This window comes from Lucilia cuprina, chromosome 2 (assembly GCF_022045245.1).
Source record: "Lucilia cuprina isolate Lc7/37 chromosome 2, ASM2204524v1, whole genome shotgun sequence".
In the NCBI taxonomy this organism is placed as follows: Eukaryota; Metazoa; Arthropoda; class Insecta; order Diptera; family Calliphoridae; genus Lucilia; species Lucilia cuprina.
The window spans coordinates 5827544-5843291 of NC_060950.1; the positions used below are offsets into that span (position 1 = coordinate 5827544).

The 15748-nt window shown below is 29.8% G+C and overlaps 3 protein-coding genes across 5 annotated transcripts; 2 read left to right on the top strand and 1 right to left on the bottom strand.

Moving 5' to 3' along the window:
* Positions 1–5209: 5209 nt before the first annotated feature.
* Positions 5210–8788, bottom strand: LOC111690423 (glycerophosphocholine phosphodiesterase GPCPD1). Of its 2 annotated transcripts, none has more exons than XM_023452896.2 (5): positions 8201–8788; positions 7768–8017; positions 6073–7664; positions 5848–5994; positions 5210–5730 (listed from the first exon to the last, which is right to left on the bottom strand). In XM_023452896.2, the coding sequence occupies exons 2-5, from the start codon at positions 8003–8005 to the stop codon at positions 5620–5622; spliced, it is 2088 nt and encodes a 695-aa protein (XP_023308664.1). In that variant the 5' UTR covers positions 8006–8017; positions 8201–8788; the 3' UTR covers positions 5210–5619. The 2 variants fall into 2 exon arrangements, with proteins under 2 accessions (XP_023308664.1, XP_023308663.1); XM_023452895.2 differs by having other exon boundaries at positions 7768–8067.
* Positions 8789–9336: 548 nt separating this feature from the next.
* On the top strand, positions 9337–10739 carry LOC111690428 (transcription factor Adf-1-like). Its single transcript, XM_023452903.2, has 2 exons — positions 9337–9925; positions 9989–10739. The coding sequence occupies exons 1-2, from the start codon at positions 9549–9551 to the stop codon at positions 10515–10517; spliced, it is 906 nt and encodes a 301-aa protein (XP_023308671.2). The 5' UTR covers positions 9337–9548; the 3' UTR covers positions 10518–10739.
* Positions 10614–12308, top strand: LOC111690435 (protein psiQ-like). 2 transcript variants are annotated; one of them, XM_046956456.1, is made up of 3 exons: positions 10614–10766; positions 10834–10946; positions 11014–12308. In XM_046956456.1, exons 2-3 carry the CDS (start codon positions 10934–10936, stop codon positions 12264–12266), a joined length of 1266 nt encoding a protein of 421 aa, XP_046812412.1. In that variant the 5' UTR covers positions 10614–10766; positions 10834–10933; the 3' UTR covers positions 12267–12308. The 2 variants fall into 2 exon arrangements, with proteins under 2 accessions (XP_046812412.1, XP_046812411.1); XM_046956455.1 differs by having other exon boundaries at positions 10625–10766; positions 10834–10950.
* Positions 12309–15748: the final 3440 nt, after the last annotated feature.

Sequence of the window (15748 nt, forward strand, 5' to 3'; positions counted from 1 at the left end):
AGTCAACCGGTCCAAAAAAAAACCAACAACAGCAACAATGAAAAATTACATCAAAAAAACCTTTTCCTTAACAATAAAATCCACACTCCCACCCAAAAAACTCCCCCTCTCTTAATTTGTTGTTAATATTGTAGTATTTTGTTATTGTTGTTGTTGCTGTTTGAGTTTTTTTAAAACACAGCTGACACATACTCGACATCATGTGTTTGTTATATGATTTACGTTCCTTTGCATACCAACACACACACACTTTAAGACTTTTCACTCTTGGTCTCGCGTTTGTTTGCATTTGAAAATCTATTCTCTGTTTTTTTCGTTCTGTATGTTTCAGGGATGGAAAAATTCAAATTTTCTTCGATATTACTGTTATTTTGAAAACAAATTTACAAAATATACATATGTATAACAGTGTTTTCCTTTAAAAAATGAGTATAACACATTCCTTCTTTAGACAAATTTGTGTATACCAAAATTTTCCTAAGAAAAATTAGGGAATTCTATAGAAAAATTTGCATATAACAGCTTTTTCTATAAAAATATTTATGTGTAATTGTATTTTCTATAGTAAATTGTATATAAAATGTTAGGTATAACAGTTTTTTATTTGGAAAAACTGGTATAACACTGTTTTCTATAAAGAAAAATGCCTCTTTTGAATTTTTTTACAAAAAAAAAAAATTGTATAAAATTTTTTAATTTAAAAATTCGAATTGTATAACTTTTTCTATAGTATAACAGTTTATCAATACAAAATGGAGTAACAATTTTTTAAAGAAAAATTTGTGTATAAAAACCTTTGTTAATAACATTTTTTTGAATAGAAAAATTAATCTATAAAATTTTTTTCATAGATTATTTTTGTATAACAGTTTTTTCAGTTTTGTATAAGAGTATTTTCTACAGAAAATATTTGTATAAAACATTTTTTTGTATAAAAAAGTGTGTATAACAGTTTCTTCCAAAAAATTTTTTGTATAACTGGTTTTTCTATAGAACAATTAGTGTTATTTCTATTTCTTTTTTCCAAAAAAATTTGTATAAAATTTTTTTCTAAAGAAAAATTAGTAAATAACAGTTATTTATAAATAGAAATTTGTGAATAAGACTTTTTTATAACACTTTTTTTCTATACAAGAAAATTGTGTATAACACTTTTCTACAGAAAAATTTGTGTAAAACTCATTTATTTTCTATAGAAATTTTTTATACAAAATTTTTGATGTAACAATTTTCTTTTTTTCCGAAACATTTGTATAACAGTTTAAAAAAATGTGTAAAACATTTTTTTTTGTAGAAAAATTTTTGTATAACATTTACTTCCAAAGAGAAATTTGTGTATAAGACTTTTTTGTTTAACGCTATTTATAAATGAGAAAATTGTGTATAACACTTTTTTCTACAAAATAATTTGCGTGTAAAACATTTTTTCAATAGACATTTTATTTATAGAAAATTTTTGATGTAACAATTTTCTTTTTTTTTTTTGAAATATTTGTGTATGAAAGTCATTAATGGAAAAATTTGCGTATAACAGTTTTTTATTTAGAAACTTTTTTGTATAACAGTTTTTCTTCCAAAAAAAAATTGTATAAAAAAATATTTGTTTAACAGTTTGATTTGTAGAAAAATTAGTATATAACAGTTATTTCTAAAGAGAATTTTGTGTATAAGACTTTTTGTATAACGCTTTTTTTATTGAATAAAAAAGTTTATAGCACTTTTTATCTACAGAAAAATTTGTGTATAACACATTAGTTTTTTATAAAAAAAATTGTGTATAACAATTTGTATGACAGTTTTTGTATAGAAAAATTTGTGTATAAGAGTTTTTTCTATAAAAAATCTTTATTTTCTTAAATAAAAGGGTGGGTAGATTGTTTTTTCTATAAAACAAATTTTTGTATAACCTTTTTTCCTATAGAAAAATTACTTAATAACACTTGTTTCTAATGAAAAATTTTCAGTATAACACTTTTTCTTTTAAAAAACGTGGGTAAATTGTTTTTTTATAAAACCACTTTTTGTATAACAGTTTTTTTACCGGATATATGTGTATAACTCTTTTTTTTCTTAGAAATATTCATGCATATATTTGAATAACAGTTTTTTATGAAAAAAAATTGTATTAGAACTATATCTACACTTGCGTATAACATCTACACTTATTTAGAAAACATTTCATAAAACACTTTTTCTATAGACAATTAGTTGTTTTATTTTATTTTTTATTTTTTTTTTTTTTTAAATCTGTATTTTTATGTAGAACTGTTATTTCTTTAACATAGAAAAATAATGAAAATACCTTTTTATAAAAACTTAACTTTCCATCTCTGCTCAATTTCTATTTTATTCTATAATATAAACAAACTGTTAAATATTTTGAATAATGTCTATAAAAACAGAACAGAAAAAGAAAACAAATATAATAACTTATACAATATTTATATCAACAGATAATTTTTTGTTGCGTTTACTGAGAGGCAAAGTAATATAATGAATGTACAAATGCCATTTTCAAAATTTTGAAAAGCTTTGATTTTCTTTCAAAATTGTTCAATTGATATTTTGAAGAATTCAATTAACAAACACTAATAGTAGTTGTCTTTTTAACTAAATTTTATTGAAATGTTATTTTTATTTGAGTTTTTTTTTTTTGCAGTTTGTTAAATTGTTTAGACATATTTAGATCTATGTTTGTATGTATGTATCTATGATTTATTAAGTAATTTTATTTGGAAAATAATCAGCTCTATGGGGGAAAAGATAAACTTTGTTGTAAATATTAAAAATAATTTTAAATAGTTTTTCTATATGTATTTTGAAAATTGTATGATAAAAGTATGAGTCTGATTTATTACTATGTCATGGACACCTTAGCGTGTACGCAATATTTTTATTTGCTTTCATTTTATCAAATGTTATTCGTCACAAATATTTCAATATTTTTGTGTTATCAAATTGAAGTAAATTTATTTATTGCAATATTAACATATCGCTTAATTACTACAAGACTAGCATAATACAAAAAATATCATTTCGAGAATAATCGCTTGATCGAAGGATGTTAAATGACATTTTACTATATTTCAAATAACTTTATAACGAAAAGAGGGATTTGAAAAATTAAACCAGATTTAGATAATAAAGTTTAATATGTATACATATTAAACTTTATTTATTATTTTATTTATTTATTTATTATTATATAATTGAATTTATCTAATTTCTATAAACAAGAATTTTCGAACATTTCCTAAACAAAATTCCGAACGTTGCCTATAAAAAAAGAGAAGGATCAAACTTCCATTTAATTGAAACTCCTGCAAATCATTATTGTGGAGAGAGTGTTAGGCATGTGACTGCCCTCGGCGGTATGATAGACTTGAAAATTCTTTAATGGTTCCAATGTCAACTCACGCATGGACAAGTTCAAGAAATCATGTTCCTGCATGGTATTTTTCGCCTTAAGAGAAACATAAATCATTAAATCGTGGTAAACCAACGGTACTAAATCCTTGCTTAGTTGTACATTAAATTCCACCATAGCGACAAACATTTCCTACAGAATTTTCCGAATTTTTTCTAGAAAAATGAGAATTTTTTAAATTTTCAAAAAATTTTCTTTAAACGAGAGAATTTTTAAAACATTTTCTAGAAGAGACTTTTCCAAGCATTTCGTATAAAAAAAGAGAATTTTCCTTAAACTTTCTTAAAAAATACAAAGAAATTTCCAAAAATTGTTTATAACATAAAGGACTTTCTAAAAATTTTCTATTAAAAAGAGAATTTTCGAAAATTTTCTATAAAACAGGAAACTTTCAAAAATTTTTTATAAAAAAATTAAAATTGTCTATAAAACAGGAAAATTTTTTGAAATTTGTCTTTATTTTCCAAAAGTTTTCTATTAAAAAAGAGAATTTTTTGAAAATTTTCATGAAAAAAGTGAATTTTCCGAACATTTATTATAATCAAGTGAATTTTAAGAACATTTTTGGAAAATTACAAAAATTAAAAAAAATGTCAAAACTTGTTCTAAAAACAACTAGTTTTAGAACGAGTGCAAATACTCAGTTAAACTAGGCTTAACTTGCTGTTAGATTAAACTCGGAACAAATTTAGGCGGACTTTAACCGATAATTGTGTTTTTCAGTTTTAGATTTAAGCTCAGTTAACTTTGTTAGTATTGCCAACTTTTCACTCAAAAACACAAACAATGAACAACTGTTTTTTGCAAGTAATACTTTTGTAAAATGGAACATTTTGGAAAGATGTTAAATAAACATTTAAAACAATAATAAACAAAACAAAATAAATCAGAAAATTGCAATTTACTTAGGAGGGTTTCCTACTCCTCAGTTAAACTAGGTTTAACTTGCTTTTAGATTAAACTCGGAACAAATTTAGGCGGACTTTACCCGATGATTGTGTTTTTTAGATTTAGATTTAAGCTCAGTTAACTTTGTTAGTATTGTCAACTTTTCACTCAAAAACATAAACAATAAACAGCTGTTTTTTGCAAACAATACTTTTGTAAAATGGAAAATTTTGGAAACATGTTAAATAAACATTTAAAACAATAATTAATAAAACAAAACAAATCAGAAAATTGCAATTTACTTAAAAGATTAAGTTTTTGTTCTTTCGAAATCATTGTTTTATTGTTTTTGTTAATTGTGTTTTCTCACAATTACACTCGGTTAAACTAAGATAATATGTAATTTTACTGATAACTGAAAAACACGAAACATATATTAAACCAGGTTTAACCAAAGAATGAAGATTATCTTTATCAGAAAAACTCGCCCTGAAAAACACAATCATCGGTTAAAGTCCGCCTAAATTTTTTCCGAGTTTAATCTAACAGCAAGTTAAGCCTAGTTTAACTGAGGAGTAAGAAACTCGGCCTAAGTAACGTTACTGAAAACACAAAACATATATTAAACTAGGTTTAAACTAAGAAAGTAGATTATCTTTATATGAAAAATCCGCCTTCGGAAAACGATTCGAAGCCGATGGGTATACTTTAAGGTGGGTATAGGACGAATATTTTTGTATGTTACAAACATCAGCATAAACCCAATATACCCTCCCCACTAAAGTGGTGCAGGATACAAAAATAAAATGTTTCCCAAAAACAATTTATTCCTCCATAAATTGTCCATGTTTACCGAAAACAAATCATTCCTTTATAATTTATCCACTTCTTTTCTACATAAACCAAAAAATCTATTTTATTATACATTTTTTAATTATAATAAATGAATTTATTAATATGTTTAGAATATTAGAAAACTCTAAATTTAAGTAAAGGCAATCAAATTTTTTCTTTAAAACATATATAATTTTTTTCATACTTATTTTAGGCGTTTTTTTAAGAGTATTTTTATATAAGTTCCCTTTTTTATAAGATTTACGTATTTAAATTACAAATAAAAAAATGTATTAAGAAAGAAGAAAAAAAAACAAATTAAAATTATTTTATAAATGGTACTACAAAAAAAGTGCTTATATAATAAAAATTAGACTATAAAATTTTAGGAAAATTTTTGCTACAATTGTTGTTAAGCAACATCTTTAATTAATTGTATATTTATATAAGAACAATATTTATGCAATATCTTAGGATGAGGGCGATGATGTTGATGAATGCCACATTTTGCCCATCTCTAAAGCTTGTAGTTTTAATAAATCTCTTTGGCCGCCATTGGCTTGTAATAAAAATACACTTTGCTAAAAAGTTTAAAAAAATATATAAATATTAATACAAAATCATTTCTGTTTAAAATCTGTATAATTAATAAGTACTACTTATTAAGTCATTATGTATGCAGTTACAATATCACTTACCTTCACCTCTTTAGAGGTTAATACATCCATTTTATCATAAATAATTGCATGAAGTCCTAAATCTTTTAACATTTTTATAGTATCCTTACAATTATTATCATCACCCCAACAGAAAACAACCAAACCACGACTTTTTGCTAAATTTACCTGAAAAATATAAACAAAATTTATATAATTCTCTATATTACAACAAAAAAGATCATATAGTATCTGTAAAACACTTACTTGTGAAGGATCTCTTAGTAAATCCTCGGTATGAGCTACAATACCCAACAGTTCCATAGCTAAAGAATTAAATACAGCCGTCTCAATATTATTACCTCTTGGATCCATATACTTTTGATATTTTTCCGTTTGACCCAAAGTCAAGAACATAACAGGATAACGATTTTGTTTAAAACGTAACATTGTACAGATATCGGAATCGAAACAGCTAAAAATAATACGTCTCTTGCCGGCTTTGCGGAAAACAACATCTAAAATACAATCCACATATAAGTTACGATCTACAACATGTTCAAATTCCTCCTCCATGGTGCCGTCCTGTAAACGTTGAGACCATTTCACTTCAATATTAAAACCCACATGAGGATCAATAGCTTCCATGACATCGGCCAACTGGGGAAATGGTTGATGCTCCTGCAAATCGTCATTGTGGAAAGAGCGCTGAGCACGTGATTGCCCCTCGGCGGTATGATAGACTTGAAGATTCTTTAATTGTTCCAATGTCAACTCACGCATGGGCAAGGCCAAGAAATCATGTTCCTGCATGGTATTTTTCGCCTTTAGAGAAACGTAAATCATAAAATCGTGATAAACCACCGGCACTAAATCCTTGCTTAGTTGTACATCAAATTCCACCATATCGGCACCATGATCGGCTGCATTTTTCAGCGATGTTATTGTATTTTCTCTAATTAAAGTATCATTGGCCTTAAAGGAAGTACCAGAACCACGGTGACCCACATCTAAACCCTTCCATTTATCATTCCAGTAGCGTGAGTAAGTGATGGACATGTCCAAGCTAAGAGATGGCACTGGTTTAACAATTAAATAACCCATTTGCATCATACCCAAGGGGCGATGACGCGAAGCACAGGTAATAGGCACTTCCAGACGTCCCTCAGACATTTTAAATAAATTTGGCAAAACATAATGATAACCCAAATGATGGGGCGGCTCATCGTGATCAGCTCTTGAGGAATAGGTATACAAATCGATTAAATAAGCGGTATTTTCAAAGTCACTTATGGTCAAATGGAATATGACTAGCTCGTCGGGACCACAAGCGGTGCCAAACTGAGGCTGTGGCCTTATGACACTATCATCGGCCTTTAAAGTGGTAACTTCGGAAAAAGCAAATGCCGTGCCGCCATCTCCACCATTTTCTCTAGTATCATGGGTATCATTAGACAAAGAATCTTCCAGAGGGGATATGCTACAGTTAGAACCTGCCAGCAGGTTGTCACTGCCACTAGGTATGCGCAAATTCATGGGTGTCACCTTAACATGCATTAAACGACGTTTCATGCGCTGTTTCCAAGAAAAGGGAGCATTAAAGAATTTCAACTGAACTATGGTTTCAGAAGTCAGCCAACCACGATCAACTCTTTCCACGCCATTTAATTCTCCAAAAACATCCGTATTAGCGTTATCAAACTCTTCATCCAATTCTGGTATTTTTCTAGCCTCTAAATGAGTTTCCCAGCGTCGAACCAAATATTTCTCCGTTGTGGGTTCAATGGCACAAACCAAATAACGATATTCTGTAGCGCGATCTCGTGGTATTGATACCTGCACACTCCATACATTCGAATCTGGAGAAGAGTTTACGGAAAATTTGTGTGGTTGTGGTTTGCAATAGAAGACCTGCCGGTTTCAGATTGTATTTTTACAAAACCGTGGTTATTGCGTACATACCCTCATCCTTGTTCATGAGGACACAGCCACTCAAATGCCAGTTGCCCAAAGATTCACAATTGCCCACCAAAGCCAATTTTTCATGAGTCATCATTTCCTGATTCATAAGAACCTTAAAATTCCATACACGTTCCGGAAACGAACACGAATTACTAGAAGTGCGCATATTCGCGGGTGGAGCCAACATGGCATCACAAGCCTCGGCTGATTCATCATCGGGGTAAGACCAACGCTGCATTGTTGTTTGTCTCTAAAATAAGTACAGTTAGAAAAACAAAAGAAAAACGAACAAAATTCAACCTAGAAGGATGGACGAATTGAAAGAAAAATGATAAGCGCAAAATTAGTGTTACTTGCTGTTAGTTAAAAATGATTAAATCTTTTCCTTGGCAGAAAATACAATGACACGTAACATATTTGTTTACCATCTTACCTTAGTTTAAGGGAAATGAGTTTGAAAAATTAAATGAAATTATTAAGGTTGAAGTTTGCCTTTAATTTTCACTTTTCAGATTAACAGCAGTAACACCCAAACGTGTTAAAATCGATTCTTCGAGGGGAGGATTGCTTCTTTCTTCAATTGTTGCGGCGAGACAAAGAACAAAAAATGTTGAAATTTATGTCTTTATCTCGTTTGAAATTATTGTTTTACACAAGAAACAGTGGAAAATTTTTATTGTTATTGATATTATTGTTGTTTTTTCTTTAGTTTATTGATAATCTTTTTCCAATATATCAGTAGATCTCCGGATCTGTTCCAAACTGCATTACACGTTGGTTGTTGCCTTTGATTTTTTTTTTAATTTGAGGCTATAATTTTTGAATGTTAATCATTTTTGTTCCCTTTTGGTTTATTGCGTATCTGCGATAAACTTATAATAGTTTTTTTAAGCTGAATATTGAAAACTATTAAAACAGCACGTCTGTGGAATTCACTTTCTTTTGATTGTTAAAAATGGCTTTTTTTCACTTGATAATACAAATAAATGACATAAACACATATTCCTGTGCCGACAAATATTAACGACGGCGGTTGAAAATCGACTGCAAGCCGGTTAAGTTTTCAATAATAAGTTATTAAATTTTCAATAGGGTTCTATAAATCGGTTCTATAAAAATGGCAACGAATAGAAAAAATATAAATAAAATTTTTGTATTAATAATAAATAATAATAATATAATGTTAAATGGCAACATTATAAATTTACACTTCTGGTAACTTTATAAATTTTTAACTCTTGTCGGAAAAAGTCGAAAATAGTCGGAAAGTCGAAAATTGTCCAAATGTCCGAAAAAGTCGAAGAGTCGACTATTTATGAAATATTAAAAGTCGAAAAGTCGACTTTTAATTAAATGAAAAAAGTCGAAAAATCGATTTTTAACTAAATGCAAAAAGTCGAAAAGTCAACTTTTAACTAAATGCAAAAAGTCGAAAAGTCAACTTTTCATAAAATGCAAAAAATCGAAATGTCGACTTTTCATAAAATGCAAAATGTCGAAAAGTCGATTTTTCGTTTCAACTATAGAACCCTAATTTTCAACGATTTTAAATAAAAATGAAATCCAAGAGATTAAAAAGAGAGATTTTGGAAACAATTATTTCAAAACTTGGGATTGTAAATTTGTTTTAAAAGTGTTACCCTTTTGGGAACAGTTTTTTAAACTATCTGGCATCATTAGTAATGTTGTGTTATCACTTCACCATATCTAACCTCTTCTGTTTTTATGTTTTGTTGGTAAATTTCTGTAAAGAAAACATTGTTTAAAAATTATTAAAATATATGTTTACAAATAATAAAAACAAAATGAAAAAACAAATAAAAAAGAAAAGATTTAATCCGCCCAAAATATTGGCCCTCAATGAAGAGGAGCTGATACAACAAGTAGCCATGCGTCCAGTAATCTATGATCGTTCCTTGAAGGCATATCGAAAGACGTCACTACGTAAACAATGTTGGGCACAAATAAGTGAAGCCATGGATGCTTCGGTAGAAGAATGTCGTAGACGTTGGCGCTCCTTGCGCGATTCCTTTGCCAAGCACTATAAACTTTATCAGAGAAGCGATCAACAACAACAACAACAGCAGGGAAATAAACATCGTAAATGGGTATTTTATGATAAAATGCAATTTTTAATACCTTTTTTAGACAGTGTTAGGTGGGAAGAATGAAATAGCTATATTAACTCTTTGCAATAATAAATACCTATTATATCTTACAGCTATGATCTAGATAAAATATTAGATGAACTGGGAGATCTTTCAGACGATGGTCAGAGCATAAACTGTGAACCGGTTGATTTGAATGCGACAAATGCACCACTAGAGCAAATTGAACAATCTACATCAAATTCCAAAGTAGTGGAAGAGCATGCTGAAAGTCCCAACCATAATACCAACAACAACATACAACACTCTTCTGTGTCTGTACAGGCCACAGATTTTATGTCTATTTCCATGGAAACTCCCGAAGAACATACAGTACAACTTAATCACACGAATGTAGAAAACAATGTGTCACAGAGTCACAACTATTCTAGACAACAACAACATTGTAATAATCATAATATCTCAACATTTACTGCCGAAACCAATACGGATACTTACGGCTTAACATTAAACTCGGATGAAAAGTTTCTGCTAAGCTGTGCCCCCACTTTGAGGCGTCTAACGACTAGAAAAAATGCTTTAGCCCGTCTAAAGATACAACAAATACTATTTGACATCGAATTTCAACAAGAAAACAATTAAAAGTATTATTAACCATTGCGATTAATGATAAAAATCTTTTTAAACTTCTATATGTATATAAATTATCTTATCGTACCAATGTATTTAGTTCAGTTAAAAAAAACACTAAACAGAATATTCATTGTTTGCGAATATTAATCAGTGTTTAGTGGAAAATAATGATGGCAATTAGTTGCAATTCGGCAAAAATCAAATCTAAAGGGTTGGCGATTTTGTTGGTGTTTATAACGGTTATTTGGACAACTTCAGGTAAGTTTTGATAATCTCTCTTTTTTTGAATAAGATTTATTACATGTTTTTCTTTATTCATGTTCAGCATTAGAATGTTATTCTTGTGATTCAACCGAAGATGCTGAGTGTGCTACTAAACCTGGTCAGCAAATCGCCGTTGAGGAGTGTGCCTCTGAAACAGATGAATGTGTCCAAGTGGTTGGTATGTGACAAAAAGCTTTTTACTAACAAAATTATTATTTTTTGTTTCATTAATTTTCCTCAGTTGCCGGCATAACCAGACGTGGTTGTCTGTCACGCCTCTTCCCTTCACGTTACTGCCCAGAGCCCTGCGCTCGCTGCAAGAAAAGTCTTTGTAATCGTGATGTATTTCCCACCGACCGTTTACGTTGCTATCAATGCAGTGGCTCTTCCTGTGTTAATGTGGAAAAGAAACCAGAATTAATACTACCATGTCCTTTTTACAAAGAAGACGATCGTTGTTTCACTAATGTACTACATGTCAGCAATGTTATACGTGGTTGTGAGACGACTATGGTCGATGCAAATAACTGTCCACATGCTTGCTTTAAATGTAATTATAATGGCTGTAACAAAGAACCTGGTATGACAGAGCAAAATTGCTTACAGTGTACACATTCATTTGCCTCGCCAAATCCTTCCTGCTGGAGAGGACAAGATGAAAGATCCGATAAATGTGTGACCAAAAGCGAAACTTATTGTCAGAATAAGAACCTGTATGGTCATGTGGGAAAATGTTATACTCATGTTAATGAACAAACCGGAGTAGTACAACGTGGCTGTTCTTCCAACAAACCCTGGTATCCATCGGGTAGTATAATCGAATGTTATGGTGAGAAATGTAACACCGATTGCTTAACCATATCCTGTAATGTGTGCTCTTCGGACGACAATCCAAAATGTATGCAAGGAAAATTTTTAAAAACAGAAAGATGTAAAGAAAATACTCAATCGTGTTTTACTTGTGAATCAGGAAATCTGGTAACAAGAGGTTGTGCAGATGAAAAATTCTATGAACGCTATGGAAATGCATCCATTGCAGGACAGCAAGCTTGTTATTTGTGTCGCGATGCAAATGGTTGTAATCATACTCCCGTTAGAACCTGCTATTCTTGTTCATCGATTGATAATAGAGATTGTTCTCTTATGACATCGCCTTTATATATAGCAAGAAGAAATTGTTCCTCATATGATGATTTGTGTGTTAGTACAGTGATTACTAAGGCCAAGCATACTTATGTACTGCGCGGTTGTTCTTCCCATTTAGCAGAGTGTACGAACAATGATCCGTTGTGTGTGCGTTGTAATGGCAGTCTTTGTAATACTATACCCATAGATTTGTCCCTAAATGAGGATGTGCAATTGCCCCTAATATGGGATAAAAATGGAGAGGGTATAATCGATGGTAAAAGTGGTGGCATTAGAAAGGTTTCACAGGAATTAAAGTTATATTTAATAAGTATTGTACTTTTTAACTTTTTGTGTAATTTGAAATAAGTGTCGATTAAAAATAAATATAAATTTGGAACTTTGATAAAATGTAACGAATTTAAGAATTTTGGAGAACTTAATGCAAAGAAGGTATGTTGGAAATTAAATTTCTATAAATTTGGTACGTACATGGTAAAGTGGGAAAATTGCAGAACATTTGATTGATAATATAATGAAACCATAAAGTGTTATATACTATTGTAAAGCTAAGGAATTTAAGCGTATGCTTATATACATATTAAGTGTGTTGGATAAATAAAGCTGACAAGATTCATTTTAAAATCATAACTTCTTCAGGTCTTTTTCAGTACTTTCTTGAAGTAAATTCTACTTTTTCGCTTCTTTGGAAGTTCATTTCTTGCTGGGATGTCATGATTTATTGCGCCATCTATGTTTCATTTAAAATTCAATATGCGCTTATCAAAGACACATTTTATTGCTTTCATTTTAAATTGACTAACAGATGACGCAGTTTGTGAGTCTTATAATAATAGTAAACAAATTATTTAATAGTAAAGACACAAACCAAACACAATTTATTAAGAGTGTGGCAACATTTCATTTATCACAATTTGTGTAATATGTGTTTTAATCTGGCAACTTCGTTTGTAATTGGTAAAATAGAATCAATAAAGTTCTAACTAAAAGTCGTAATACACTGTGGTCAGATCTTACAATGTTGTCAGTAAAATGTTCAGAAAGTGTCTAATTTTTCTTTTGCAACGTTGTCAGAAAGAGAATTACTAAATTTGTGAGTTTACACTGCTATTAGACATTTTCTGCACATTTTACTGCCAACGTTGTAAGATCTAGCAACCGTGTATACATAGCATAACTAACTTACTAACTACCTATAGGGTTCTATAAATCGACTTTCGAATAATCGAACAATCGACTTTTTGTTGAAAAAAGTAGAAGTCGAATATTTTGTTCCAAAAAAGTCGATAACTCGACTATCGTCTATGAAAAAAGTCGACTTTGTAAATAAAAGTCGAAAAGTCGAAAAGAGTCGAAAAAAGTCGAAAAGTCGGAAAAAGTCGAAAAAAGTCGAAAAAAGTCGAAAAAAGTTGGAAAAAGTCGAAAAAAGTCGGAAAAAGTTGAAAGAAGTCGAAAAAAATCGGAAAATGTCGAAAATAGTCGTAAAAAGTCGAAAATAGAAAAAAGTCGAAAAAAACTCAAAAAATTGCAACAAATAGAAAAAATATAAATAAAATTTTTTTTATTAATAATAATAATAAATAATAATAATATAATGTTAAATGACAACATTATAAATTTACGCTTCTGGCAATTTATAAGTTTTTAACTCTGGTCGGAAAAAGTCGAAAAAAGTCGTAAAGTCGAAAATAGTCGAAAAGTCGGAAAAAGTCGAAAAGTCGACTATTTATAAAATATTTAAAATCGAAAAGCCGAAAAATCGACATTTAATTAAATGAAAAAAGTCGAAAAATCGACTTTTAACTAAATGCAAAGAGTCGAAAAGTCGACTTTTCATAAAATGCAAAAAGTCGAAAAGTCGACTTTTCGTTTTAACTATAGAACCCTAACTACCTACTTACCTTATTAACTAACTACCTAACTAATTAACTAAGCATTTGTCTGAAGGGAGTTTATAGGGGGGTGGTCTAGGGTCTAATGAGGCCCGATTACAAAAACCGATAATGTCATTAAAAATTCTATAAAACTAAGTTTTGCCGACTTTTGTTGACATAATAGAACATTTATATCAATTGTGAGCTCAAAAGGCGCTATTTAGGAGGTACAGTTGTATGGGGGCGAAATAATGGACCTATTTTATCCATTTTTAATTGTCATTGGGCCAAAAAAATAGTGTGTCACATTTCACACAATTTTTTTGAAAATTGCGATCTGTACCTTGCGTACAAGGTTTACATGGACAGACAGCCAGGCGGATGGACGGACATAGCTTAATCGACAATGAAAACGATTCTAAGCCGATTGGTATACTTTTAGCACGAATATTTTTGTATATTACAAACATCAGCACAAAACCAATATAACCTCCCCACTAAAGTGGTATAGGGTATAAAAAATAGCAAAAATTTTGTCAACTTCTCGTGGGAATTGTAGAACCCAAATTTGTTTACTTTTCGAAAGAAAAAATTTAATAAAAATCAAAAATTTCAATTCATTTTTATTTATGAGCTATAAAAAGATTAATATTTTTAAATATAAATATACAACTACTTACTACCATAATTAAAACTTGCTTTCGAACAAGAGGCAAATTATAATTGAGGCTTCATATTTGACAAGCTGACTGTTTTCTGAAATCAACATTTGTGGCTGAAGAACCACTTAAAACGCCCCTTAATAGTCATATACTCTTAGCGATTATTTGTGTCGTTAGGCTTATCAATTTTTTTGTTTTCAAACAAACTGTTTAAAAACTATCATGGGAATAATTTCGAATAAAGTAAAAAAATAATAGGCTGCTGCTGCTGTTAAACACTCGCACTCTTATGAATTATCGAAAAGTCAATGAAATGCATCTAGAGAATATGTTTTTCAAAAAAAAATATATATAATTTAAATATGTACAAAGTATTGTGACAGACAATTTGGATTTAAGTATTAAACATACTTAAATACAGGGTAAGTAATAAGATAAACAATTCATTAAAAACTTTAATGATTTTATCAATTTGTTGTGTTAAAATTTTAATGAATTTATTGTTGTGAATATTAAGAAATCAAGAAACATTATACATAAGTATGTGTGTACAATGTAATGTTTTTATACCCTACACCACTATAGTGGGAAGGGTATTATACGTTTGTGCTGATGTTTGTAACATGCAAAAATATTGGTGCAATACCCACCTTAAAGTATACCGATCGATTCAGAATCATTTTTTGAGTCGATTAAGACATGTCCGTCCGTCCGTCTGTCCGGCTGGCTGGCTGTCCATGTAAACCTTGTGCGCAAGGTACAGGCCGCAATTTTCAAGATAATTTGATGAAATTTTGACCAAGCATGTTTTTTTTGGCACAGGAACGAAGCCTATTGAAAATGATTGAAATCGGTCCATTATTTCACCTAGCCCCCATACCGTACCTCCCGATTTGTACTTTTTATGCCATAATTACTTCAAATATTCTATTATCTCTCTAAAAATTGGCACAAATAGCTGCAGATTTTCGTAAGGATCGGCTCTTATTTGACCCTAGCCCCCATACAAACCCCCCTTCAAAAAATGTCTTAAACGTCTAAAATTGACTTGTAACCATTTATGTCGCAATGAAACTCAACAAAACTAACTGTTATTTAAAAAATATATCCTTTTCCCAAATTTCCCGAGGATCGGCCCATATTTAACCTATATAAAGCCTCATTTAGAAATTTTAGTTTTTTTTATCAATAAATAGCTTAAATATTTTGAAATAATATTCAACATAAAAGTTTCTTTATAAAAAATTTTAAAAATATACTCATGGTGTAGGGTATTATATGGTCGGCCATGCCC